We start from the raw sequence: 26,974 nt of genomic DNA, 5'->3' as shown, positions 1-26,974 counted from the left end.
TCCTTCCATGCGCTGCTTAGATTGTGTGGAAAATTTTAAAACTCAGTTGAAAACTCTGCTTTTTAAAGAGGCTTTTAACTAGATTGTAGGGTGGTTAGGCTGGTCTTATGTGTACGTGTTATTCTTTTGTTTTTGTTTTTTGTAATGCACTGTATGTATGAGAGTTGTTAATGCTTCCTTTTGTTGTGAAGCACTTTGTGATCTTTATCTGAGAAAAGTGCTATACAAATAAATTTTACTTACTTACTTACTTACATGTCAAAACATACAAAGAAATCGAAATTGCGTTTCCCTCAATCCCACGGTGACAACAAGACATTTTAACCAATTTGGTCCACAGACAAACATAACATTCAAGTAAACAATATAAAAAGTAAAAATAAGAAGATATATACAATGAGGAAAATAATAAAACAAGAGCAGCACTGGGCAGCTTCCAGGTGGGAATGGGTAACTGTGTGAATGTGACAGGTCGTCGTAGCAAATGAGAAATTGTTCTTAATCGACTTACCTGGATAAATAAAGGCTAAAAAATCTGCTGAAGCGAGAGAGCTGTGTGCTCGCCTTAAACCTTGTAGGTATGGGACTGTAACACAACAACTAGTTTGGTAGCCAATCATGGTCCAGTATTCAACTCACACACAATGAGAAGGGACTTTACATTGACCACAGTTGTTCAGTAGTTCAACGTTTGAAATAAACATAGAACATAGACAAATAGATTACGGATTTTTCGATGAGGAAATACTTTTTTGTGTGGCAAAAAACCTTATGAGACACTAGTTAGTATTCAAGCAGGTTTTTCCAAGTATTTTGACATCTTGCAACATGTCTAGAGAGGATCTTGAGTGAAACAAGCCTTTTTCTTGACCTTGTGTCACACAATGGTTTTATTTGATTTTTTAAATCCATATGTTGTTGTATAGGCTACATGCAAATACAACTCAAAACAAAACTAGTCATTTATTTATTTATTTTGAATATTACAAGCTTTACTGCATTTATGTACAATTGGCTACAATACAAATAGAACTGACAAAATATTTACAGCAATTCATGCACAACAAACCAGACAAGCCAGACAAAACAGACAAGACAGCTTTGCAATGACTACAGTAGCAGCAGTAGCAACAAATGATATGAAACTTTCTCATTACAAAATCATACAAAAACAAGTAAACACAGAGGTTTAAGGCATTTGCTTGTTGGGAAATGCATTGAGCATGTTGCAGGATCAAGCTCTGCACACATCTGACATCTGCAAACTTCATCAACAAGTGATGCTCAACAAACAAGAGCAGATGTTTAATCCTGAGACGTGAGTTGGTCAGGCTTTGTTTTTAACGGTCAAATAGAATTTTCTGATAGATAAAAATCCCAACTGCAACATTCATAGTCAATTACAGAGGTTTCCATATAATCACAGAAAATCTAATGCAGTTAAGAAGATAAAAAAGTGATCCTGCATTTCATAACACAAATGACAAATCTGTACGGAAATATAATCTCAGGTGTTTTCTTACTAATTTGGTCCCTTGATAAAGTACTAATGTATAGCATAAAATGTACATAGATAGTACAAAGGCAATGAATAGTACAAAGTAAGGAATAAGGTGTTGCAAGTAAATTGATAAAAGATATCTTTAAAGGAGTAGTGTGAATTAACTCTAAATACAAAAGCTTCAGGCTACAGATCAAAAGGAGATCAATAAATTAATTGCACAACAACCCATTTTAATAGGTGATGTATTCTTTATATCTACTACAGTAACACTTAGTAACCAGATAGCGAGTAGGATTGGGTTACTAAAAGTCATGAATTAAATTATTTTCACTGAAATCCCAACCAGAATACAACCAGTTCTTCCCCTTTCTGTTCATTTCTGAAATAAAGGTACATTTGTTTTTTGCCTATGCGGAGATACCAACAATGTGAAATCTGAAAACGGAAATATAAGCCATTTATTATCAGTGAGAAGAGTAAAGCCAACACACATACAACCTAAACTCATGCACACGCAAACTGATTGTATTAAATCAGAAACTTTCAATATTTTTCTTTGTTTTTTTCTTGGTTGAAATTCTATAATTGGTCCCGCAGCCAGTTGGAAATACTTTTGAAGGATGAGATGCATGAGCCTGGAGCTGCTGTCTCACCATATTACTAACTCCGTCAGGGTGGAACGATATGATAGTTACAGCATCGCTACAGTATGATGGAGGTACTTTTTTTTTTAAATGCACAGTTTTTAAGAGCCTTTCCCTAAACACAATACACTCAAATTATAAAACTGAGAGTCTCATAGCCCAGCTATAGATCAGTGGAAATAAACGTGATGTAGTTACCACTTTAAAAAAAATATACAATGACAGAAAAAAAGGATATGTATTCATAAAATTATAAGATTTTCTTTCAAACACAAACATTTTAAACCTGACATATATCGTCTTTCTAAACAGTCGAGTCCCTTGTGTATTCTCAAGAATCACACGGAGCCACGTTAATTAATGATAACATAACCCCCTCTTTAAAGGGTAATTACACCTAATGTCAATGTAAAACCACACACTTAAACTTTAACAGCACATACAGAGATTATTGTTTTCAGTCATGACAAATGGAGAGTTTGAAGGCGTTGCATGGAGATTGATACAAGCTGCCGTTACAATCTTTTTGCTCTTTCTGCTGTTATTTTCCAAATATCTTTTTATGGCAGATTTAAGATGTAGATTTTTTAAGCAAAGTGAAATGTTGCATTCGATTTTTTTTTTGGATACCTCTACGCAGATCCTAGTAGAGACGTCCGTTCAGCAAGAAAAGATAATAGCGTTATTATCCCAAAGATGGAAGCCCTTGTATGTGGAACCAGACATTCCGTTCTTGCCTTGGTTAGTAGGGAGGTGTGAAGCAAGTGGCTACAGGCACTCAGACAACACTTCATGCTTGTCTGTCATCAGGGACATTTCTGACTGTGGCTCTGTGATAAAACTGGCACTCAGCTGGAGTTTGACCCTCTCCACCTCATAGTTATGCAGGTACTCTTGAATTAGGTAGCGTTCTCGTTTAAACCGAGCCTTCACATCTGACGGGACGTCTGGGATCATCCACGCCACGAAGAACTTCACCATGAAGACCACGTGCTGCGGAGAAATGATTATCACACAGTAAACATATAATCCTTTAATTCTGAACCATTATTCTTTGAGTAAGGAGTTGGGAAAAGCTGTGTTGTCTTACTTCCATGATAATAATGAAGGCCATTTTGGCTGCCAATATGTGCCAGAACTGCATTGTTTGAGTGTACTCCTTTATGTGGCCTGGAGGGTAACGGTAGTCACGGTATCTGTACAAAACAACATCACACCGTCAGTAATGTTTCATTAATGTAATCATTAAACAAAATGGGCTGGTACCAGTGCACATCAGTAAATGCTATAAGACTCTGGAACTCAGATACCTCAAACAACAGACTTAAACACTAATAATTATTCTGGAATTTTAAAGCAAAAAATATTTATTTAGATGATATGTTGCACCTTTCAAGCCAACAATGACCTACATTCTGTCATACAATGACTTAATTTGTATCCACTTTAGGGCAGAATAACAAACTGTAAACAATGACGTAATAGTATAAAGTTGATAGGCCTAACATATTAAATATTTTCTGATTTACACATCCAGAAAACACAGCTCTTCAGCTGCTGGATGCTCCTCTGTGTTCACCAGCTAGTTGCTAACTTAGTCTGTCTGTTTATTTAGCATAGTTTAACAGAGCCTTTTCCCTGAAAACAACTACCTGATGCAGCTAAAAGCAACGCTGTGAGACAGATGAGACTGTAGTGTTAAAAACTAAAACTATCAGATAAAAGTTCCATAGAGCTGAGGGTAACTAAAGAGACTAGTAACCATTTTATGTGGGTTTATCACAAGAAGCGACTCCTGTCACATTGCACAGTTATTTAAACAGTTGTTTAAATACGGAAAAGCCAAATGCACAACAAGCTCTTTAAACTGTAATACCTGCAGGTGCCAGTTGAGTTAATAAACCAGTTGTCTTTTTCCTCGGGCATGTTGCTCTCATGTATCTGAGAGATGTTGTATATTGACAGGCTGTCATTAACGTAGCCCCTCATGCTGGCATCTTTACCATAGGCATACAGGAAGACCAAACGGGGGATCATGTCTGAGGTGAACGCCATTATGAAAGCCTGGGACAGAAGTAAGCACAAATGGCTTTCATTGAAATGTTTGCTTCTGCAGTGAAGCTGTTCAAAAAGGGGTTAGTTAGATGAATAGCATCATGCTAAAAAGCCTGTTACACATTTATAATACATGAAAATATATAAATGAGCACAAAAAAGGCCCAAATACTTACTGAATGTTACTGATAAACATACTCATACACTTCTACACATACTGCACAACACTCACATTGGTAACAACAGACACAATGGCCACTGTGTTAAGGATTTCCTGCCACGCTCCAATGTTTCGGGCCTTGGACGCCACCGGTCGTCTGTACTGGGTGGTAAACTTCCAGGCGTCCACCCTGATCTCCAGGATGTTGTTGAACAGAGCCAGGAGCGGAGCCAAGGGGAAAGAGGCCACAAATAAGGTGATGAAACCAAACTGGACCACTGAAAAGACAGGCAGAGCAGACAGAGAGCATTAGCGATAGAAAAAAGGGAAAAGAGTGAAAAACAGGGACATTTTATAGATAGAAAAAAAGACAGCATCCATGTAATCGTGCAGTCATTTATCTTGTTCCCCTGTCTATGATCTCACCCATCTCCAGGTACTCATAAAACAATCCCAGCTGGGTGAAGTTCAGCAGGACGTGGTCCTGCTCCCAGCGGCTGCAATGGTTCTCAGGACGGTGCCGTCCCTTTCTGCTATTCCACCAGTTGCGCATTAACCTGTCAAGAATCCCACGAAGAAGAAGAAACAGACGTCAAACTGCTAAAATCTGACATTGGGATTTGCACAACAAACAAGACATTTCCAAATAGACATGATGGAGACTCAATGGTTGCAGACCTCTATTTTCTCTTAGCCTATTCTTTAAAATCCCTGTTTGTGGGGCAGTGAGGCAAGGATTTTTTAATGACAATCAGAAGTAAAACAAAGTGGTAATATTTTACTTGAAAATATCTGTCATGTCATGAACACATGATCTCATGAACACGTGACACTGTCATGACATTGTCATGACACACCTAACCCTAACCATAACTTGTCATGACAAAACCAAATGGCACTTACTAAAAGAAGCGTTATGTCATTAACGTTTATGACACATTCTTGACAGTGTCATGTCACTCTTATGTAAATACCTTCAAGTAAAGTATAACCAAAAATTCTCTCCATTTTGACATGGGTGTGTGCATATGAAGCAGGCTAGCTTCATGGAAGGAAATTAGATTTATTGAGGGTAAATCTACATGCACTCACTTGATGATAACTTGTGCACTATATTTGCATTAAGAAAATGCACTAGAAGTTGCCAAAATACAATTTGTAAAAAACAAAAGTGTGTTGAAAATGGTTCTCTTGAGTTGAGTTCTATTGAGGTGAATAGTCAAGAGGTGAAAGACAGGGCGGAGGACAGAGATTGGGTGGACTCACGGCAGCAGAGCTTCCTGAATGTTCCCCCAGAGTTGTTTTCCTGACATAACAATCACCAGCTGTGTGGTCAGCTCAATCAGACAGCCTCCAGGGTCACACTAGGACAGCAAGAGGTTTTTTAAGTTTTTACAAAACACACTTTTATGTGATGCACTTCCTGTTGGCAGCACCAGATTACAAAGTTGTCCTTACTTTTAAAAAATTGTGACGACATGAAGCAGCCCTTTTCTATGGGGATGTTTCCTTAAAATATATACATCTCAGTTCAGTACACAAACTCTAATCAATATTGTAGAAGGCAATACAACTCACCTCCTCATTTCTCAGTCCGCTCCATTTGCCAAACATATATGAGTATTTGCCAGGATAACCCACAAATTTGCCTTTGAAGAAGGCCACGTAGAAGCATGACGAGTAGTAGTTGACAAACTGGAAGAGGAACATCTTCATGGTCAACCTGCTCTCATACTCAAGGTGGGTTTTTGGGATTTCTACAGGAAGCAAACACCAGATAGTAGATCATAGTAAAATGTGTAAACATGTCCGTTCCATGTTATTTTTCATATGAATAGACCAAATGATTCTGTTGTACGCTCCTGTCATTTGTGTTTAGGTTCTTCTCAGCCCTTCTTTTATTCAGTAAATGTCAGATGAAATCTTCTTACCCATATCAGTGATCCAAATGGCCACCCTCTCATAAAAGAAGTTGAGGATCATGATGATGACAAAGTTGATGCAGGAGGCAGTGACAGAAGTCGCTAGCTGTGGAGTGATGAATCTGCCCACCAACTGGATATTCCTCAAAGGATCTTTAATGATACTTGCAAAGGCAGCATACACTGCCAGTCTGTATGCTATGACCCCAATAATACAGGCCACTATCAGAGAAATCTTTGGGGGCGCACACACAGACACACACACACACACACAAACACACACACACAACCACACATACATAAAGCTGTTAATAGGATGGGACAGGCAGGGACAAATACGTACTATGTGTTATTGTAAATCGCATAAAACACGTGACACACTAACACAGACACAACAGAGTTACCCAGAATATAACAGTGGCAGCCGAGAGGCAGAAGCGAGCACACTTGCTCGTGATGGGGAGATATGGCTCCATCTCCTGAAAGATTATTATTATTTATTGTTTTAGAAGTACAGGTGCCATGTTATTATTTCCAAAACACAAAGTACATGTATTTTGGCATGCTTATTTTCCACGTTCAAAGCACCTTAGTAATCTTGTTGAGTCTCCTGTTAGTGCATCGGATCTCAAACTCGGGCCTGATTTGAAGCTGTTGCTGTTCTTCTTCAAAGTCCACCAGGTCCCACTCGTATTCCAGCCGGGCTTGACGCCGTTTCCAGAACTCCAAAAACAGAGTTACTGCCAAATAGATATAAAGAGAAGGACACAAAAAGTTGTGAAACCGTTGTTTGTGAGTGACCTCTAACAAATAGGTTTTGTTGAATAAGGAAAAGTCTTGTGTTGTGCAGGTGTTTCCATTAATTTTCTTTGGACAGAGCATTTTATTTTATGACCTGAATCATGCTGCACTGCCTAAGAACATAGAGTGCCTGTGTTGAGTTTTAGGAGTGTAATGTGTTTCAGCTAACTGCTGCTCAGGAGGCCAGTTCTTTAGGCGCTCTTGGTCTTTAGCGTGCTGGGCAATCTTTCCAACTGCTTGGTATATGACAACATAATTGTGCTGGCATCTTGTTCTGGGTTCAAGCAGTACGGATAAATGATACTTCAGTGTGAAAAGGCTTTAACTGTGAAAATCTGTCTCACAGGAGGGGGAACCAATTGGATCTCCAACACAGGTTAAACGCAGTTAGAGCAGCATCGACTGACACTTACCCCAAATCCCCATAAATATGGCAAAGAATACCGTTCCCTCATTATCAAACAGATGGGATTGCTGGAAGAGAGAATATGGAAAAAATAAGTTCCTCAGTGACATGCTGGGCATTAACAGGGTGACATACTGCTGACTCAGCAGGATGCAATTTACTAAAGATATCTGAGCAAATTTCACACACACTAAAATTAAAGTTTATAATATACACTTTTAGGTTTTACAGTGGTGTCCAGTTAACAATATGAAGTGTAATGTTTTACCCAGGATGAGAGACACGTAGAGTTGAGCTTCCAGAAAGGGCACTTTTTATCACAAAGTGGACACATCACAATGTTGCCTCCAATATTGGCATCACATATTTCTTTGCTGAAAGGAGAGAGAGAAAAAAATGGTTTAAAAACAATTAGCATCTAGTTTGGAACAACAGTTAATTACAAAATCAAAATAGGTGTATCTTCTAGGTAATCTTAAAGGCATAAGTATAATATATTATATAGTATATGGATTCCTCTGTCCACATATGTGTGTGTACTTTTGGTTTGAAGCTGCTTTTCCTGGTTTGGGCTGGACCTTTTAGGTCCAATGAAGGGAAATATTAAAGCAAGAGCATTAAATTGTATTTATGACAATATTTTGATAAGAACTTTGTGTCCGCAGTTTGGGGAAGGCCCATTTCTGTTTCAAAATAACAATGAACCACGCTTAAAGAAATTGCTTTCCTAAGTTTGGTGTGAAAGAACCCCTGACCTCAATCCCTGCCCACCACTTTTGGGATGAACTAGCCAGGGCTTATTGTCTAACATCACTGGACCTCACTAATTCTCTTGTGGCTAAATGGGAAGAAATCTCAGCAGCCAGGTTCAACAGTCCTGTAGAGAGTCTTCCCAGAAGAGTGGAGACAGTTACAGCAGCGGATTAATGCTGATTTAAGACCTTAAGGATCAACAATCACACATAGGTGTAATATTCAGATGTCCATATACTTTTGGCCACATGGTTGTTAGCTCCCTGATGCCCTCTGTTGGTACAAACCTTGACTCGTTGTCATCATAACTGAGCACTCCATAGGTGAAACATAAAAAGCCCATGACAGCGGCAAAGAACAGCATCTCTGTGTAGAAGCCCAGCCAGGCAAAGTAGATCCCAATCTTCTCCCCATAGTACTTTCTACAACCAAAAAAACAGCCCATTTAACTCTGCAACTCTCTCTTTTTGATTTTTCACAGAATCTTAATTAAACACTCTTCAGTGAAAAAAATCTTAAATCTTGTGTGGAAACAAAAGATGACAACATTTAGGTGTTGCCTGTTTACCTGATGAGGTTGAGAGGCTGCTCTTTGTAAAAGCAGAGAAACCTGGCCCAGTGCTTGTAAAGGTTGTAGCGCTCACTCTCGCATTCAGCGTTCCTTGCCCTTTTCCAGTATTGACACTGAAAGGAAAAGAAACAACGCAATATGGAGTTGTTAACAAAAGATCTTTGTAAATTAAAGAAAAAGACCTAAATAAAAGTGCATGAGTGTGTTTCTGCAAATGTTACACTATTCCTTTTATTCCATCTCTTACATTAACATTTTTAGAAACATTTCAACACGTTTCAATAAAAAATGAAAGTGAAAAAGAAAAACAAATGCTTGGTGCTATATGATGTCATTAGCAAGGAACAAATAAATGTTATGTCATGTTATGTTGAGACCATGCTGATTAAGATAGTATGGGTTTATAACTAGGAAATGTACAAACAAATTCATTTTTTACAATTTACTACCACAGAAAGGTCATAGTAGTTAGTTAGTTAGTTTGTTTTACTTAATTTCTGTGTAATGTCAAACACTTGGCCAATTCCATATGGAATTACAAGACACCACTAACCTATTTAACAAACATATTCTGGTCGCATCTACAAATCATTTGGAGAAATACATGAATACAAAAATGTATATATATATATATATATATATATATATATATATATATATATATATATATATATATATATATATATATATAATATATATATATATATATATACACACACACAATGTACATATATATGTATATACACATGCAACAAATGAAAACAAAAAAAGAAAATGAAATAAAATACAAATAGTATATATGTAGTAGTAATAATAAAGTAGCATTAACAGTAAAATGTACTAGCTCTACATTACTGCTCCTGTCAGTGTTTTATTATCATGTTTTAAAATATTTTATAATATTTTATTTATGTCTTACATCATGTAGTGGAAAGGCCGCAGTATACGTCCCATTACTGAGTAGTCGCTTGATTCCCGTCTTCTCTCTTTCTTTCCGACCCTCTTTGTAGTACGGGCAGCGAGCCAGAATGTAGTACACCTTATAACAAGGATGGGATTTGACAAGAGATTCAGGGATTTGGATTCATAGGAACTTTTTAGCTAAATACATTTTACATGTTGCTTCATTGTTGTGCATGGTCTAATCTTGCAGAGTAAAAACCAAAACAGGCAAACATGTCTAGTCTGCTCAGTCTGTCCAGAAGAATTATGAATGATTTATCGTTCACAAACCCTAAAATCTTGGACCCAAGAAATATTTACAATGTAGCAAGTGGATTTTAGATAAGAAATACTAACAATTCTGTTTCTTGTGGAAGGCGGGAAGAAAGTATCCTTGTCAGTGATAAGGAAGAAGTCAGTCTTGGCCTTGTCGAAGGGGTAGGTAAAGTAGTCAGGTTGGGGACGCATGATGTGCTCTGGCAGGCGGAAAGGATGCGAGAGCCACTCCAGTGGGACATCTTGACTGTGGGGGATATCACTCAACTTGAACGGAACTTTGATCTTTAAGACATCAGCATAGGTGGCCAGTACATCCCACGGAGCATGGATCTTTAAGAAATATGTCTTTTGGTCTTTGGAGTCCTGAAACAAGGATGGAGAAGAGGAAAAAATACAATTTTAGACAATTTCCTTTCAAGTGATGGAATAGATGGCCGTCTACTGTGCCTATAACTGAGCCATCCCTTTAAGACTTTTTTCTGTAGAATACGGTGTGCCTCAGCAAACAATCCAGTAGGTGGTGCAGCTACTCTGTGGTTGACTTTCTTACAGATTTATCTTCCGTCTCCAGCTGCAGTCCTATCTTCTCAAGGTTGGCCTCAAACTCCCTCCTCCTCTCCTGTAAATACACAAACCACAAGCATGAGAGCCACACACACTCACGCAGTCTCCTTCACCCATGTTAGAGATATTTAACAAAGCCCCTGTGTTCCTCTGCAAAAACTTCATTTGACTCTTTGTGGGGTTACAGACTGATTAAATAGGGGGCATGAAGTTGGTGTGATAATGGGCGTGGCTTCTCACAAAAACTGCTGTAATAAAGACACTGTTTTAAATTCCAAAGGGATTTTGGGGACATGTCATGCTCCTATCAATGGACACAGGAGGAGGCAAATCCTCAATTGCTGACCTAGCTAAATACTGTTGGGGCAGTGAGGAGCACATTTATGTTTTAGACATAACCCTTTTAGACATAACCCTGCCAAATCTTCCAAAAGTCAGTGATAGAAAGTCCACCATGGAAAACAATTGTTGTTTTGATTGACATAAAAGAATGATAATACAACACCAATACTGTTTTTCATACATAAAGTGCTTTGAAAATTACACAAATAAATATTTTCATACACATTCAATTAAAATATAACAAATTTAAAAAAAATTATGGCAAACAAAAACAAAGGGACACAATATTAAATAAATAAATAAATAACTATCAAGCAAAATAATTAAAAGCGAGGCGACAGACTACTTGAGGTTGGTCTGTTAAAGCTATTCCACAATTTTGGTCCATGGAAACAAAGAGGTGCCTTTTCAGAAATACAAAGATGTTTGAATGATGAATGTTTTATCCTATGAGCAGAGTGTGATCTTTGGTACTGTTGTTGTTCTGTGCAGCTTCTTAGTGTGAATGTTAGTGTGAAAACAGCCTTCTTGAAAAAGAGTGTTGAAATCTTTCTGGGTATATTAAGGTTGAAAATGTGGCCATTCCAGTCTCAGTTCTATGACCTTTTCATATCGCTGCTTGATGACAATGATGATGATGGTGATGATAATGATGTAGCCATAACATGCTTCAAAATAGGAAGAATTTGTTAGAATGGTTCTCTGCCTTCAAAATGCATACAGGTGGACAGCTTTGCAGAGAGCTAAACACGCTTCCAATAAAGTTTAAAGACAAGGAGTTGGCCTTTGAGATTTTCACTGGAAGTAATTGTGAACACCCTAATGGACCACAAATTCAATCATAGTGATTACAAATTAAAAAACAATTAGATAGCATAAAGGAAAAGTGTACAGTGACAAGGAAACTGAATCCAACAAGCATAGATTATCTCACTGTCAAATTAATTACACTGTGATTCATGCTAGGAGGAAACTATTAACGAAAAAGTACAACAGTGATTAACCTAGCAAACATATGACGTCCACAAGAGTAAACAGTTTGCCAGACAGTTAGGAACAGTTATTTTCATATTGGATATCTGCCGATAATGAGTCTGATACTTATTTTCACATCAATGTTGAGTAAATATGTATCTGACACATTCAAATAACACAATGTAGCCCTCTAAAATGTTGTACGTCTGTGGAAAATACATATTCTCTCTCACTTCCTCTTTGTAGAACCATGTACTCCTATACTGGATATAAATTGTGTAACGCTGCCAACAGTATCACAGTTAGTCACTGGTCGCACTCTAAAAATGCTGAGTAGTCAATTGACTGCCACTTATCACTTTTCTGTTACACTTACCTGTTTCTTTTCTCCATCTTTGTCATCTACATAAGACAACACAAAGTCTATCCTCCGAACTCCGTCCCTAAAAAACACAGTGTCTGTGTTTGGTTGTAGCTTTTCGGTCTAAAGGAGAAACAAACAAACACAATAAGACATTTAGTTTTTTTCACAGAGTGGGAACCGAAAGCAAAAAGACATGGAATACTTACAATAAATACTGACAAAGCAAGAAATAAATCTTGAAGACAGACATAAAGGGACACTGATAGATATACAGTATAACACATACAGAGAAGCACATTGTGTCCCAGAATTATACATGTAATTTAGGTTACTATGAGCTACTGACTAGTACTCGTAGTAGGTAGTAGACATTTGCGGTGCACAGGACTGAAAAGTATTTCAAGAGAATGTTGTTATCTTGGGAAAAAGTTAAGAGGGAGGCCATGATGACAGTAAAAGAACCCACAGAAAACTGAAAAAGTCTGGACATGGTACAACCACAGCCTGTCATTATACCAAAATAGTTGATGGTGGAGTGAGAAATGTGCTCTACATGTTCTATATCAACTTTTGTAATCTACAGTATGTTCTATAATGTAATCGGTCTCTACAAAATTCAGTATATGTCTTTATTTGTAGTGCTGTTACAGTATTGTGGATTAGTTCATCAATATGCATTTCATAACCTCTAACAAACCTGGAATTTAAGATAAGACTATCAGTCTACACTTGTCACACAGTGGAATGATCCGATTCTAACTGTGAAATGTTTGTACAGTTTTCCATTACCATACATTTAGTTGTTACAAACATTAGTTTGCAGACACTAGATAGAGTACAATCGGTTTAATCTGAAGTTAAACTGAGATATTTTGATGACAGGAATTTACCTTTTTTTTTTTAATGCAAAACTTTATTTGAAATTTGTTATAAAATGCATTGTTAAAAATGTTAATTTAATTATTAATATCTTCACATCCTTTACCAACCCTTTACAAAATGCCTTTAATTTCCCAGTCAGATTTAGGATGTCACTGTTTGCAGCCAAGAAAAGAATTTGAAAAACCTAAATTTTCCAGTTTGTCCATTTCGGAGTGGTGATTTCTGTCTGCAATGTTTTTCGAAGGCCCGTCTTGCTCACAAATGAGTGACAAAGCATAGCTAAAGCAACAACATAAAGGGTTGACCATAGCAGTAGCCAGTATGTTCAGTAGTTTACTGAACCCCACCCTGCTGGTTTATCACGCCCTCACATCCACTAACAGACTCTCCTGTAACGCTGTTCGTTATACTGTTATTTAGTCATGTTCGGACCTAATGAGAACATTGAAAACAGAAGTGTTTGACAGATTAGCACTGATCTATTCATGCACTGAATTCTAGAGTCATACATCACAGAAACACAATGTAATCAGTGTTATCAATTAAGATGATAAACCATCTGGTTGTTGGCCTCAGTAAATCACTGATCCCAACAGACTGGCAACAGGCTCCTGTTTGAGCTGCAACAGTTTATTTCTGTCACATTGTTCGAGAAATGAGAGGAGACTTTGTGAGACTCAGAGGTCTTGTGACTCAGCGATGTGAGCGGTGAGTCGACAAAAGGTCAGTCATCTAAGCCTACGATTTTACACAAACATAAACAATAAATTAAACCACTTTGTGGCTGCATGAAAGATTTTCAAAAATAACAAAAGCCAACTCCATGACTACTGCTGAAATTTTTTATATTGGAAAGTTGATTTTAGATTGTAAACATGTTATTTAACAATGTAACAATTAAGGAACAGTTACACGTTTTGGGAATATACAGTGTATATATATATAACCAGCAGCTAATTATCTTAGCTCAGCACATGTAATGTAACAGACAAGACATGTGACAGGTTGAGCTTGCTGTCTATGTGAAGTTGCAAAGCAACCAGCAGAATATGTTTTTAAACTTTTGTTTTTGTACGGAATAAAAAAACAATATAAAATGTGGTAGTTTGTGTGGTTATTAGAGGTGTTGATATGCTTAGCTAAGCTAACCAACGGCTAGCTGTAGCTTCAAATGTAGCATACAGACCATACAGTCTATGGTGTAGAGTAGTATCAATCTTCTCCTCTAACTCTTAACAAGAAAGGGACTACGCTTATTGCCCAAAATGTTTTCCCAAACTTCTTCCTTTACAATTTGTAATTGTGTAGAAACACACACAGAAATATCAGACTTACCTCTGTAAATCCAGGTAGTGTCACTCTTACATTAAGGGAATCAACATCATTTCCACCGTTTCCATCTGCAAAAAAAAAAATTATTTGCATGTATTTTTTTATTTATTATAATATAATAATAATAATATAATGTACATATTATATTATTATTGAAAAAATAAACATATGTACAGAAGCTGCTAAAATGGTCTAATAACTTAAATATGTTATGTTTAGCAAGAAGTGACTGTGTTTATTGTCATGTTATATACATATATATAAAGTTCTCTGACCCTTCTCGTGCATGTTTCTCATAAAAGGTAAGTTCTTATAATTATAATTTTGTCTAAATTGTAAATAATGTCTTTGCCTGCTGTTTGAAGGTGTGCTAAAGGGTCATGTAAATGAGCTCAGTCAGTGGAAGGCTTCTAAACTCAAACAGAGATAAATACCACAGACCCAGAGACTTATGGCTGGTTAACCTAAAACTAAACTACATGTACCAATGTACTGTACCAAGAAAAAGTTGACTTTTAGTCATCGGTTCCACCATCTTGTTTACTTGCACCCACACCCAACAAGGTAAAATAGCCCTAAAAATAAGGTGATTGTTAGAATTTGACATCTGCTTCTTTAAAATGTTCACAGTAGCCTAACAAGTACATTGTACATTGTACAAGGAATATTCTTCTCAACTTATCCCAACACCATCAAGTAATTTAGCTAAACCACACACGCACACGCACACGCACACGCACACGCACACACACACACACACACACACACACACCTCTTCATCTCTTCAACACAATGACACATAACATTCCTGGAGTACTTCTCTCTCCCTCCACTCTGGCAGAAGGAATTTGCTCATGAAGCATTGCCCTGCTTGCTGCTTGCTCCCCTATTATTCCAGAATGGTGGGAAAGCAGCACTTCCTGTGGGGGAGGCTAGAGCGTGCATGATGATATCAGTGAGGGGGAGGGGCCCGGGGTGCGCGTTGTTACTGTATCTCTGCCTTAAAAAAACCCACATTCAGCACACAAAGAACACAAAGATCTCTTCCTTCAGCTTCAAACCAGCTGCCTCTGATTAGACACAATAAAGTGACAGACAGCAGTAGGAGCCAATGAGAGAGGGACTGCGGTGTCGCCATGTGGAAGCTCAATGATAGGGCTGGACACTCACAAGGAAGGAATGAAAATATGCCACCTGGAATCCCTGAGCTGTACAAAGGGTTAACGACACAACACGATTTTTCCAATGGGCTCTCTGGAAGCATCGTTGACTGTGAAGCCGACTTTCTCTTTAATCTTGGTCTCACTCCAACAGAGCACAGCCAGTTATCACAACCTGGCTTGAGCAAACAGAAGCAAAGTTCTTACAGTGTATTAATTCCACTGAGAGAAAGGGGTCATATTCACAGAGTAGCCTGCCTTTCGTAGCACTGAGTAGCAATGTAGACTACACCACAGTGACACAAATGGGCATACAAGTTCAAAATAACTACAGTATTATTACATCATAATTGTTAATTCACGCAAAATTACCTTGGCAACCATGGCTTTTGAGGGCACAAATTAACTAATACAATTTCCACCCAAGCAAGCCAATTATCCATCAGCTGCTGTATATTTACAGTATAGCTGAGATATTCTCCTGTGAACATACCCAACAGCAGAATGCCAAAATATATGCCAGTAACCTCTTGTGGGGACTAAATCAAAGTGACACTTTAAATCACCACATATAGTCCCAAATGGTCAGCAGCTGAAGACCATTGCTCCCTGATATGGCAGCGACAGAATTCCATAAGCTAATGACAAAGCCCCAATTTGAATGAGATGAAATTTTCTCTTTGCTTTTGATGATGGGATATACAAATGTTTCAAATATATTTTATAGGGCTTCCAACTCACATAAGCTTGTGAATGTGATGGAGGGACAGTGATTTTCTTTTAACTTCTGTAAAGAAGGGGGACTCACCAAGACAGCTTTTAAAAAGAATGGTACAAATTGAAGCAGCAGAGGCTGATTTTCAATTCCTGGTACAGGTCAAGCTCCACTCTCAGGTACATAGAAAAATAAAACAGGTCCATAATTGCTGCTGCACCTCCACTAGCCAGAGCATTAAAGGCCAGTGAGGAAGGGGGGGGGGGGGCATTTGTATGGTGACACAATACTCCTTCACCCTTAATAATTAAAGAAATCAGTGGCCTGAAACAGAAAATCTGTCTCTATATTCACGTGAGACACCCAGTTGAAACACGCATTTAGTGCTCCACCGTTGTATTTTACATGCCAGCAGCTGAGCCGTTGCCTGTCTTCAGCCTAGCTCACCCTTAGCCTGCTCGGCCCTCAGAGGGGTTCTGGCTTCGCCAGCCTGCCCGGCCTCCGGAATGGGTCAGCTTTCATCAACGGCCTCCTAAGGGATATCGCCTTCGTGCTCGGCCGCCAGAGGGATATGACCTTTGCAAACGGCCTCCTGAGGGGATTTGCCTTTGCAGCCACCATTCCGAGAGGCTTTGCCCTCACCACCGGCCACCTCAGAGCCCTCGCCATCCTGCTCGACCTCCAGAGGGGTACCGCCTACGCCGCCCTGCTCGGCTACCTGAGGAGCTCTACCTTCGCTGTCCTGTTTGGCCACCTGAGAGCCCTCGACGTCCTCCTCGGCTACCTGAAGAGCTCTACCTTCGCTGTCCTGTTTGGCCACCTGAGAGCCCTCGACGTCCTCCTCGGCCACCTGAAGAGCTCTACCTTCGCCGGCCAATTTGGCCTCCAGAAGGGACGGTCTTCGCTGCTGGCCGCAGCACTCCAGTCCTTGAGTGCCCACTGGCCCCAGTTCCCAAGTGGCCATGGCCCCTGTTCTCTAATGCCCATGGACTTTTTGTTTTTCCTCCTCATGAGCCCTGCCGCCCTCCTTGGACTGTTTTTTGGACTTGTTTTTGTTTTGACTGTTTGGTCGTCCTACCTCCGAGCCCCCTCCACCCTTCCTGGGTTGTTTCTGCCTTTTTTGTTTTGGACATCTGGGATCCAGCTGTGTGTCACCTTCCCTGCCTCTTGTTACCCTCTGTATTTAGTCTTTGTGTTCCCCTTGTCTGTTGTCAGATTATCGTTGTACTTGTTGTTGTGTTCTTTTGTGTAAGGTCTCCCTCGTATTCCTTGCTGCCGTGTTACCTGTGTCTTTGGATTGCCTTGTTTCCCGTGTCTCTGGATTTACTTACCTAATGCTTACCTGTTTGTAAGACTCTTTTTGTTCAGATTAAATTTGTATTATTTCAAACTGCTGCATTCTCCTCGCCTCTCTGCATTTGGGTCAAACCTCCAGGGCCGTTCCGTAACAATATGTAACGTTATATTGTGATACTGACATATAATGTAATATATAATACTTTTTATGGGTCAATTGAATAACTGTCAAATAAACTGTTGTTTTTTTGCAAATCCAGAAAATGCAATACCTTAAAAAATCAAAAGGTTCTTTACATTGATGAAAACATTTTATGAAAATCCAATATTGACATAAAGCTGTCCTGCCCATTGATTTTCACCCTTGCCCAGCAACCTGAGATTTTAAAGAGATAGTGCTCACAAAAGTATAGCCAATTATCTGGTCATCGAAAAATGTATTTCTTCTCATGGTATACAGTACATTGTGAAATCACAAAGCCCTAATTGACTTGAATTCCGTGTGAACATTCAACTCAATAAGTGAATGCATCAGTGCAGATTGGACGCTCCAGTCATGAACACAGAACACAGTGCACTTATAGCTACCAGCAGCCAGGCTCTGCAGATACAATAGGAAACTGAGATGGAGGCTGAAGAGCAGACAGAAACACACAGACATCTGGGTCTGATTAGTAGACAAACCAGAAAGCTGAATTCAAAGAACAGAAACAGAAAATATGGTCCATTCATCAGGAGACTTCAATGAGAGACAATGAGAAGATGTAAAGAGAAATCGAGGGTGATGATGAGAGGACGGACAGACAGGCATCACATAAAGCCTCTGATCTGCCCGTACCTGAGTGCAGGTTTGTCCTGAATGCGGTCAACACTGCAGGACCATCTTTAAAGGACAGACAGATAGACACAGGTTAGTGTTAAACTGTGAGTGGTGAATGTGCAGGCTTTCAAACTGCTTAGACACTCTGATGGACAAGAATTATACAAAAAAGTCTCACAGTGTGAAACAATGCTCAGGGCCTACTTACCCTGAGCACTGCAGAGAAAATAAAAAAACAACTGAACATTTATCTCTTGTGGTGATCAGACCAGGGCTTCCATCTGTATCACAACATCTATACAAGCAGTGATGATCATCTGAAAATGACGCAATAGGTAAAATACATTTGATCCAATAACAAATCAAATAGGTTTTTTTCACTCTGACTCAAGCAGGCTGTGGTGGGTGTCGACTGTCAGAAAAAGCCAGAGAATTCAGAGAAGTCAGAAATTAACAGCTCTTGTGTAGCTCTCCCACGAGGCTGGCACTCAGCTAGACCGCCCTGCATACTCCTCTCAAACAGATACACCTTAGAGCATTGCTTTGCTTTGCACTTCAACAAGTGCTGACTAAATAACCACAGCTCCGGATTATGACGACATAAATCTTTTCTCAAGGGAATTGATACAAACATGTCCCAGATTGGCCTACAACTTCCCTCTAAGCAAGAGTTTGATGGAGTTTAGATGTTGATTAAATATTCATATGATATAGGTTAGCACTCTGATCTAAATTTAATGCATCACAGTGAAAGTCATCCACTCTACAGTATCAGACAAGCCAAATGTGTGTCTTCAATATTGAGGTAATTTACGCAAATGTGGAAGGCACTCACATATGAAATAACGGACTAGATGGAAAAATTAAATTTCATACAAAAACATGTGAGTGAAATGAGTCTTTATTGTCTAGCAGGCATGGTGTGTACAGTAAAACCACAACATCCTGAGCTCCAACAGGGCTAGGTCTTCTACAAGACATCCTCTCTATCTTTCCCCCCACATTTCCTGTCAAATTTGCTAACTATATACAAAACGGAAAGTTCATAAACCACTTCAGTCACTTATGAATTTTGTTATTAGAGTAAGTGAGTGCTTTAAGCTCTTCTCGTCTTGTTGGCTTGAAAGAAACTGGAAATTGAATTTGACTTTGTAACTCAGCAAACTCGTCTGCTGGTGAGAGTTACATGATATGATTGACAGCTCCAGAACAGCTACTAAATGGTCCTTGACGTGAAAATAATTTATCAAACCTTTTTTTGTAAAATAATACCATGTAATACCAACTAATAGCACATATAAATCCTAGGAATCACGACCACTGAGGAGAGAAAACCATTGACAAAGTAACACAAATATCATCTTTTATTTTTTGTAAGTAGTGCGCTTAAAGTGCGAGTTGTTTTTTGTGTACGATACAAACATGTATTGCTTGCATTGCAATATATGCTTGTTTGTATTGTCATGACAAATACAAATTTCCTTTCTTATCATCAGGATATTGTTGGCCCAAAGGGGAGATTTCCTGACAATCCCCGGAAAGCTTGAAAAGTGCAAAACACCACAAACTCATACACAAGAAGATTTTGTGCAGGGTAGAGGGGATACTGTATTATCTTCATACGACCAGGGGTGGAAGTAACAAATTAAATTTACTATTCTTACTGTAACACAGATGTCTTTTTTCGGGTACTAAAAATCGGTAATTTTAATTTAACTTAAGTACTTTTTATCACAAGTTTCATACTTTGCTACATTTCAAGTCACATCCATTACAGTACAAACAAAAGCCACATTAAGTTGTGAGAATGTATCTGTCACTGCAGAGCTTGATAGACGTGACACTCTGCACCCAGCTGACATTCCAGCTTACATTCACCTGTAGAGAGTCCGCCGTCACCAGGTGGGATGGCTGAGGAATGGCGGTCGTATCCAGGTTACTATTTAGTGAACAGTACAAATGCACAACAATGCAATCAGAATAAGGATCAGGTCCTTATGGGTTATGGCATTATTGTACCTCAGCATAGTTAACATAAGTGGTCATGTCTTTTACAAAAATGTAACGCAGTAATGTTTACTCAGAATAAATTTTAACTGACCTAAGTTTTACTTTTTTATCTAAGTACATTTGTACAAAAGTATGTTTACTTTAGTAGAGTTTCTCCAAGGTATCAGTACTTTTACTTCAGCACAATAATCTCCCTTTTCACCTCTGCATAAGACCCAACATAAACTAAAATTCCTTGTTTGATATCTATGATAGTCTGTTGAGGAAGGCATTTGAGGATATGAGTTGCCAAGGAGTCAACAGAGATTAGGACACAGAAAGTTGCTCTCTTCCTTGCATAACATGCAACCTTTGGCCTGGTTGTTTGCCTTTGATATGTTTCATGTGAGATGAAACATATCCCAACAATTCTACTGTATTCTTGTTGCTTTCCATGGCTTATTTAGTATCATGCCTCCATCAAAGGGGGTAATGCAATTACAAGGCCTGTTTCCATAGCAACTAGTTGGCCTTGTTTCACCTCTGACTGGAAGATGACTTCATCCGACATGGCTGCTGAGAACAGAGTAAGATCCCCTTAAATGGAACCAAATCTCTTAAAACATGAGTTACTATTACTATTGAGAGCACTTAGAGTCATTTAATAAGAATTATTGGCTGACTGTCCCTGATAGATGCAAAAAAACAGGCAACCCACTACAGATAAGCGTTGAGTCTAATGAAGATGACACCAAATAACTGCTTTGTAATTGTTTATGATGTCACAGTAAATGTTGTGTTCATCCAGGAGCACAGTAGGACATCAATCATGACTGTCTATAAATTAGTGTTCGGAAAGCTCAGCTGGGATCGAGGTAATACACTCCAACACAACCAAAGTAACCACCGCTCTAAACAAACACTCTGGCTGCCTATTCCCATCCCATCAGCTTTCATCAGCTTTTCATCAAGACCTTTCTCAATCCACCGCCATGCTCATCACTAAAATCATCAATTCCTCTCTCGGTTCTGAATCAGTCCACACACCACTCAAAGTTGCAGCTGTCACCCCCATCCTTAAGAAACCTAGTCTCAACCCGGATATCAGGTCCAACCACCAACCCATCTCCAACCTCCCCTTCCTATCTAGAATCCTGGAACGTGTTGTCGCTGCTCAAATTTAAACCCATCTCACCTCCAATAACCATGAACCATTTCAATCTGGATTCCTCTCACGACACAGCACTTAAACAGTCCTCCACAAAGTCACCAATGACCTTGTCCTTTCCTTTGACTCTGGCTACCTCACCATTCTCATCAAGCTTGACCTCACTGCAGCCTTCAACACCATCAACCACTCCATCTTCCTGTTCCGAATTGAAAGCTACTGAATCGTCACTGGCACCGCACTCTCCTGGCTCCGTTCCTATCTCACCAACACACAACAGTTCATCCACATCCACAACTGCACCGGTGCTCTTCTGTCACAAGGCGTCCCCCAAGGTTTGGTGCTTGGTCCTCTCCTGTTCATCCTTTACATCCTGCCAATCGGGAATATCATATGCAAACATGGTCTCCCCTTCCACTGCTACGCCGATGATGTCCAGATCTATATTTCCCCCAAATCCATCACCGCAGCTACATCCTCCACCCTGCCTCACTGATATTCAAACCTGGATACTAACCAACTTCCTCCAACTCAACTACAATAAATCTGGCTTGATTATCATCGGCCCAAAATCCCTCACAAAAAACACCAACAACTTTGATCTCCCTGTCAACAACTCCACCCTGTCTTGATCCCCACACATTTTAACCTCGGAGTCAACCTCACTTTTAAGAAATACATCAACTAAATAACCAGAACTGCCTTCTTCCACTTCAAAAACATTGCCTGTCTCTGCCTATCACTCACCTTCTTTGGTGCAAATACTTTGATTCATGCCGTAATCACATCACATCACATCATCATCGTTCATCTGCAAAAGCCTTAAATAAACTTCAATACATCCAAAACTCTGCTGCCAACCTCCTCGCCCACACCCGCTCCCGCAAACACATGACTCCCGTCCTCCAGAATCTACACTGGTCCCTGTTCCCCAACACACGTTTAAAGTGCTCCTCCTTACCCACAAAACCCTCCATAACCAGGCTCCATCCTACCTCACAGAACTGCTCCACTGCCAAAATCCCCCCCGTAACCTCCCCTCCTCTGACACGAACCTCCTCTCCCCACCACTCAGGACCAAGCACCCTACCTGGGGGGACAGAGCTTTCACCATTGCACCCTCCTCCCTGTAGAACTCTCTACCCATACACATCTGTGACTGTACTGACCTGGACACATTCAAATCACTCATCAAAACACACCTCTTCAGATTAGCCTTCCACCTACAATAGTCTTACATATTATTTACTGCTAGTTACTGATTTTACTGTTTTAATATGCTTGTTTCATCTGTGTCTTCGAGTACCATGTAAAGCGCTATATAAATAAAATGTATTGTTATTATAATTAGTATTGTTATGGGGAGGACAGACCCCTTCCTCTGCTTTCTCTGTTTCCTCTTTCACATGAGGCTGAAGGTCTGCCCTGATAAGAGCCTGAATAAAGCTTTTGCAGAACAAGAGCAGTCTATTCACCCACAGCTCACCCTAAATAAACGTGTCTTCATTATCAACTCTTTGATTAACATAATAGAGTGTTGGGTTTACGAAGGGAAAAGGTCTGATCAGGATTTCATTATGTTGACACATAACGTAGCTACAGATTTTAATAACCGTGAAGCTGACACAAAAAGAAAACACCTCAAAAAATCACTAATTTACTACATTTCTAAATGAAGTCATCAAGAGTACATATAATTATTTCCAAGTAGTAATTTTAGTGACTTTTCATAGAGTAATTTCACTTTTAGAATTGTTATCTTTGGGTTACACTCATAACAGGACTGTCACTACATCTTAATGTATGAATTGCTTATAAAGTTCTAAGATGCAGTTTAAATATTACATCTTAATGATGCTTAAATGGACATATTCAATAATTGGTGTGTCCATTAAGACCAGTTATTCTACAAAAAACTGCCATCTTCATTAAAAGGAGAACTCAAGTCGATTCCAACCCGTAGCTCTGTTGTTTCTAAATTTGGAGTGCGGTCAGTAGAGAGAAAAATGAAACCAATCAGTGCTGTCTACACCGTGTTATCCTCCTGCTACAGCTAGCACCCAACAGGCTTAAACAGGGCAAGTTTTAAACTTCTTTTTATCCTCTAAACATGTTCAAAATGTCATTAAAAGTGCCTACCCTTGTGAAGTGATTCCTTCCAATTGAACCCAGTGAATCTGACTGCTGTAGATGTGACAGAAATGCATTAAAGTTCTGCTAATTCAGCGCTGTTTCGTTCCGGTGTTGATACTGCAAGGAGTGCTTTGAGACGTCTACAAACTACAACACCAAAAAGAGATACAAACATATTTTCAAAAAATAAACATATGCTTATTTTTTTAAAGTAAGTGCTGTAGTACAACTAGCAGGAGACAAGTTATAATTGAGGTAAGTTTGGAGACACTACCTTGTTTAATCATTAAATTGATAGCCTACATATTTTTGTTTTATCTCTTTTCTGTGTTGTAGTTTGGAGACGGTCCCTAAGCACTCTAACTGCCGGAACTAAACACAGCTGAATTAGCAGAACTTTCATGCATTTCTTTCACATCTAGAACAGTCAGATTCCCTGTGTTCACTCTGAAGGAATCACTTCACATGGGTAGGCACTTTTAATGACATTTTTGTTTAGAGGCTAAAAACATGTTTAAATTTACAAACAACCGAGCTATGTGTTGGAATAGACTGGAATTCTCCTTTAAAATGCAGTACTGCTCTTATTACACAAGCACCAGACTTTTCCAATGAAAGGGGACAAGTAAGAGTCAACATAGGGTCAGTCAATACACACCATGCACTTATTGTATCTTAAGCCTATCCTCCATGTGAGTTTTGCTTCTAACCAAAGTTTCTACTGGAAACCATGTCTCCTGACCTATCTGACATGGCACAACTACTGGACTTCTACAGACATTATGGCTTCAGCTACTGTAGTTTTGAATATAAAACTGCATATTTGAATATAGAGTTTAAAATGTCAATGAGAATATTCGTTAGAATTCAGTCCTCGAGATAAGGGAGTCATAGATTATGTAAACAGGGATTGAAAACATCAGATCGGTGTTGTAGCACTTTGTCTAAAAGCCATTTCTTAATCACGGCACATCAGACTGATCTGCTTCCTTGGACACAGAAAAACAAGTTTTTGGATTAATACATTGGCAACTAGATCTTTTAAGTGAGCCTTCCATTATGGTAGAGCAATTAGTCTTTAACCACAATTGGCCATAAGTGTTATAAGTGTTTTTCCATTTGTAAACACCAAATTCCTTTCCATTTGACAGTAGCTGTGTGACATTTCAAATATTACGGATAACACAACAATTTGTATCCCTGTACTGGCTATGAAAAACAAACAAAATGAATTGGCTTTTAGCATAAAGGTTGAATGCAAGAACCTACTCTGTATTATTCTCAGTTTGGCAGATTTGCTGTGGAAGATATGGGAGACATAATGCAACACTTAAGGGACCACAGCCCTCCTCTATTATGACTTATGGAGCTAAATAGAAGTAGAAACCATTACTCTTTACTCACTAGGTGTCCTCAATGATAACAGTACATGGAAACATGCAATACATATGGCTAATTCCATCACCCTAATGGCTAAAAGCAAAACTACGACTGGGTAACCTGTCCAGACTGCGAACCTCCTGAAGGTCTCAGGACCACCCTGTCTGAAACCACAGGCTGAAAGTGGCTTGCTGTTTAGCACAGAGTCAGTGAACCTGACTATCTCAGGGAAAGGCAATCTATGTCAATACTGACACACATATTAAGCTCAAAAGGTGGCAGAAAGGAGAAAAAAAATGATTTGTTTGCTCACATGCTTCCCAACTGATAATTTGCCCTTTTGGCAACATCAATTAATTTACAATGAAAAAACATGGAAATGAAGATGCTTCTGGGATATTCTGCTTCAGTAGGCCTATCTGCGGAGATTTTACAGTGATGACGTCTGACAAGTGACTTCAATTACCCAGACCCTACAAATCTGCCTCAATTTGGGAAAGACCTGGCAGTTTAAAGGGGCATACCAAAAGACTAAATTCTCACAGAAAGACCAAGCAAGTTTTAGATCTGTTTGCATTGTGGTAACTTGTACTTTGTCTCACACGTCAGCTAGAATAAAACGTGCCTGTGGGCACTTTTTTTAAATGGATTTTTTGTTATCTGTTATACAGCAATCCTTGAGACTTGCCAGCTCTTACCTCCTGACTGAGATGTCCAAGATCAAGATCCTGTCTATTTATGCTTGCTTGCCATCTCAGTGCTGAGAACAGCTGTCAAACTGACACCAAGATACATAACCTACATAACTTAAAAACTTAAAAAAGTAATTTAATTAAGATGTAGGGAAAACACACATACCAGGAAGTAACCAAATCATATGTTACAGAGTACCACTCAGATTTTGAACAGTCACGTTTTGCTCAATGCCCTTTAATATAAGGATTTACACTTAAGAGTGTTTACACCAACCTTACAGTGGGTCTATTTATTTAACGTTTATGGGTTGCTATATTGGCTTTCTATAGGCTTTTATTTTGATATGACGGTATATTCTTCAAAATCGTTTGTTAATTGGATTACCGGTTATTTGGGATAAGGATTAGACTACCAACTACTAGCCTACTAACCATGTAGCCTAGTAGAGGGCTTCTTTGCCAGAGCAGCTACAACAAGCAGTAGAAGTAGCCGAAGAGTCTTGATGACAAATATAACGCATTTGACAAACCTCCTCATGACCCCAGTTAAAGGATAAAGGTTAATGAGTGTATCTTTATTTAGTACGCCTACCTGAAGTCTGGGATTCCGTCGCGTTCTGTAGCTCTATCAAAGTTTCATCCTTCGCCGTTCCCGTTATTCGTCTCATAGCGGTGTTTTTCTGAAGGCTTCACCTTCTCATGAAAGCGGGGAAAAACAGTGACAGGATGCCACTCTGATCAGGTCGCGTCGAGGAAGACTCCAACATGCAAGCATCGGCCGATCACACACTGAAATCAACGGGTCCGATTCAGATTAATAGATGGGGAAGGGATCATATTTACATTACGACCAATCTTCACTGAAACTGCACCCCCACCGGCTCCATGGCACTACCCGAGAAGACCAGGCACATATAAAGGGGAGGGGCATGGGGACTTTTTTTTTCGTCGGCCAAATAGTGTGTGTGTGTGTGTGTGTGTGTGTGTGTGTGTGTGTGTGTGTGTGTGTGTGTGTGTGTGTGTGTGTGTGTGTGTGTGTGTGTGTGTGTGTTACCCATTTTAATTTAGGCCTGTATATTTGATTAAAATGTAGCAATGTCACACAGTTCTGTTTACACTGTA

At 39.1% G+C, this 26,974-nt stretch overlaps 1 protein-coding gene across 3 annotated transcripts; it reads right to left on the bottom strand.

Moving 5' to 3' along the window:
• Positions 1–955: 955 nt before the first annotated feature.
• On the bottom strand, positions 956–26,771 carry ano5b (anoctamin 5b). 3 transcript variants are annotated; one of them, XR_004329321.1, is made up of 22 exons: positions 26,445–26,771; positions 18,506–18,550; positions 14,500–14,564; positions 12,295–12,402; positions 10,588–10,656; positions 10,116–10,400; positions 9,736–9,855; positions 8,814–8,929; positions 8,533–8,667; positions 7,761–7,866; positions 7,500–7,560; positions 6,874–7,025; positions 6,690–6,764; positions 6,295–6,520; positions 5,942–6,120; positions 5,630–5,727; positions 4,790–4,920; positions 4,436–4,641; positions 4,025–4,212; positions 3,239–3,344; positions 1,477–3,141; positions 956–1,431 (listed from the first exon to the last, which is right to left on the bottom strand). XR_004329321.1 is itself a non-coding variant. In XM_032508395.1 (21 exons), the coding sequence occupies exons 1-21, from the start codon at positions 26,518–26,520 to the stop codon at positions 2,917–2,919; spliced, it is 2,772 nt and encodes a 923-aa protein (XP_032364286.1). In that variant the 5' UTR covers positions 26,521–26,771; the 3' UTR covers positions 956–2,916. The 3 variants fall into 3 exon arrangements, 2 of the variants coding, with proteins under 2 accessions (XP_032364286.1, XP_032364322.1); XM_032508395.1 differs by having other exon boundaries at positions 956–3,141; XM_032508431.1 differs by lacking the exons at positions 956–1,431; positions 18,506–18,550 and having other exon boundaries at positions 2,886–3,141.
• Positions 26,772–26,974: the final 203 nt, after the last annotated feature.

The sequence above is a fragment of the Etheostoma spectabile genome, chromosome 1 (genome assembly GCF_008692095.1).
Source record: "Etheostoma spectabile isolate EspeVRDwgs_2016 chromosome 1, UIUC_Espe_1.0, whole genome shotgun sequence".
NCBI classification, from domain to species: domain Eukaryota; kingdom Metazoa; phylum Chordata; class Actinopteri; order Perciformes; family Percidae; genus Etheostoma; species Etheostoma spectabile.
The sequence above is the reverse complement of the archived record's forward strand: the minus strand, read 5'-3'. Positions and strand labels throughout refer to the sequence as shown.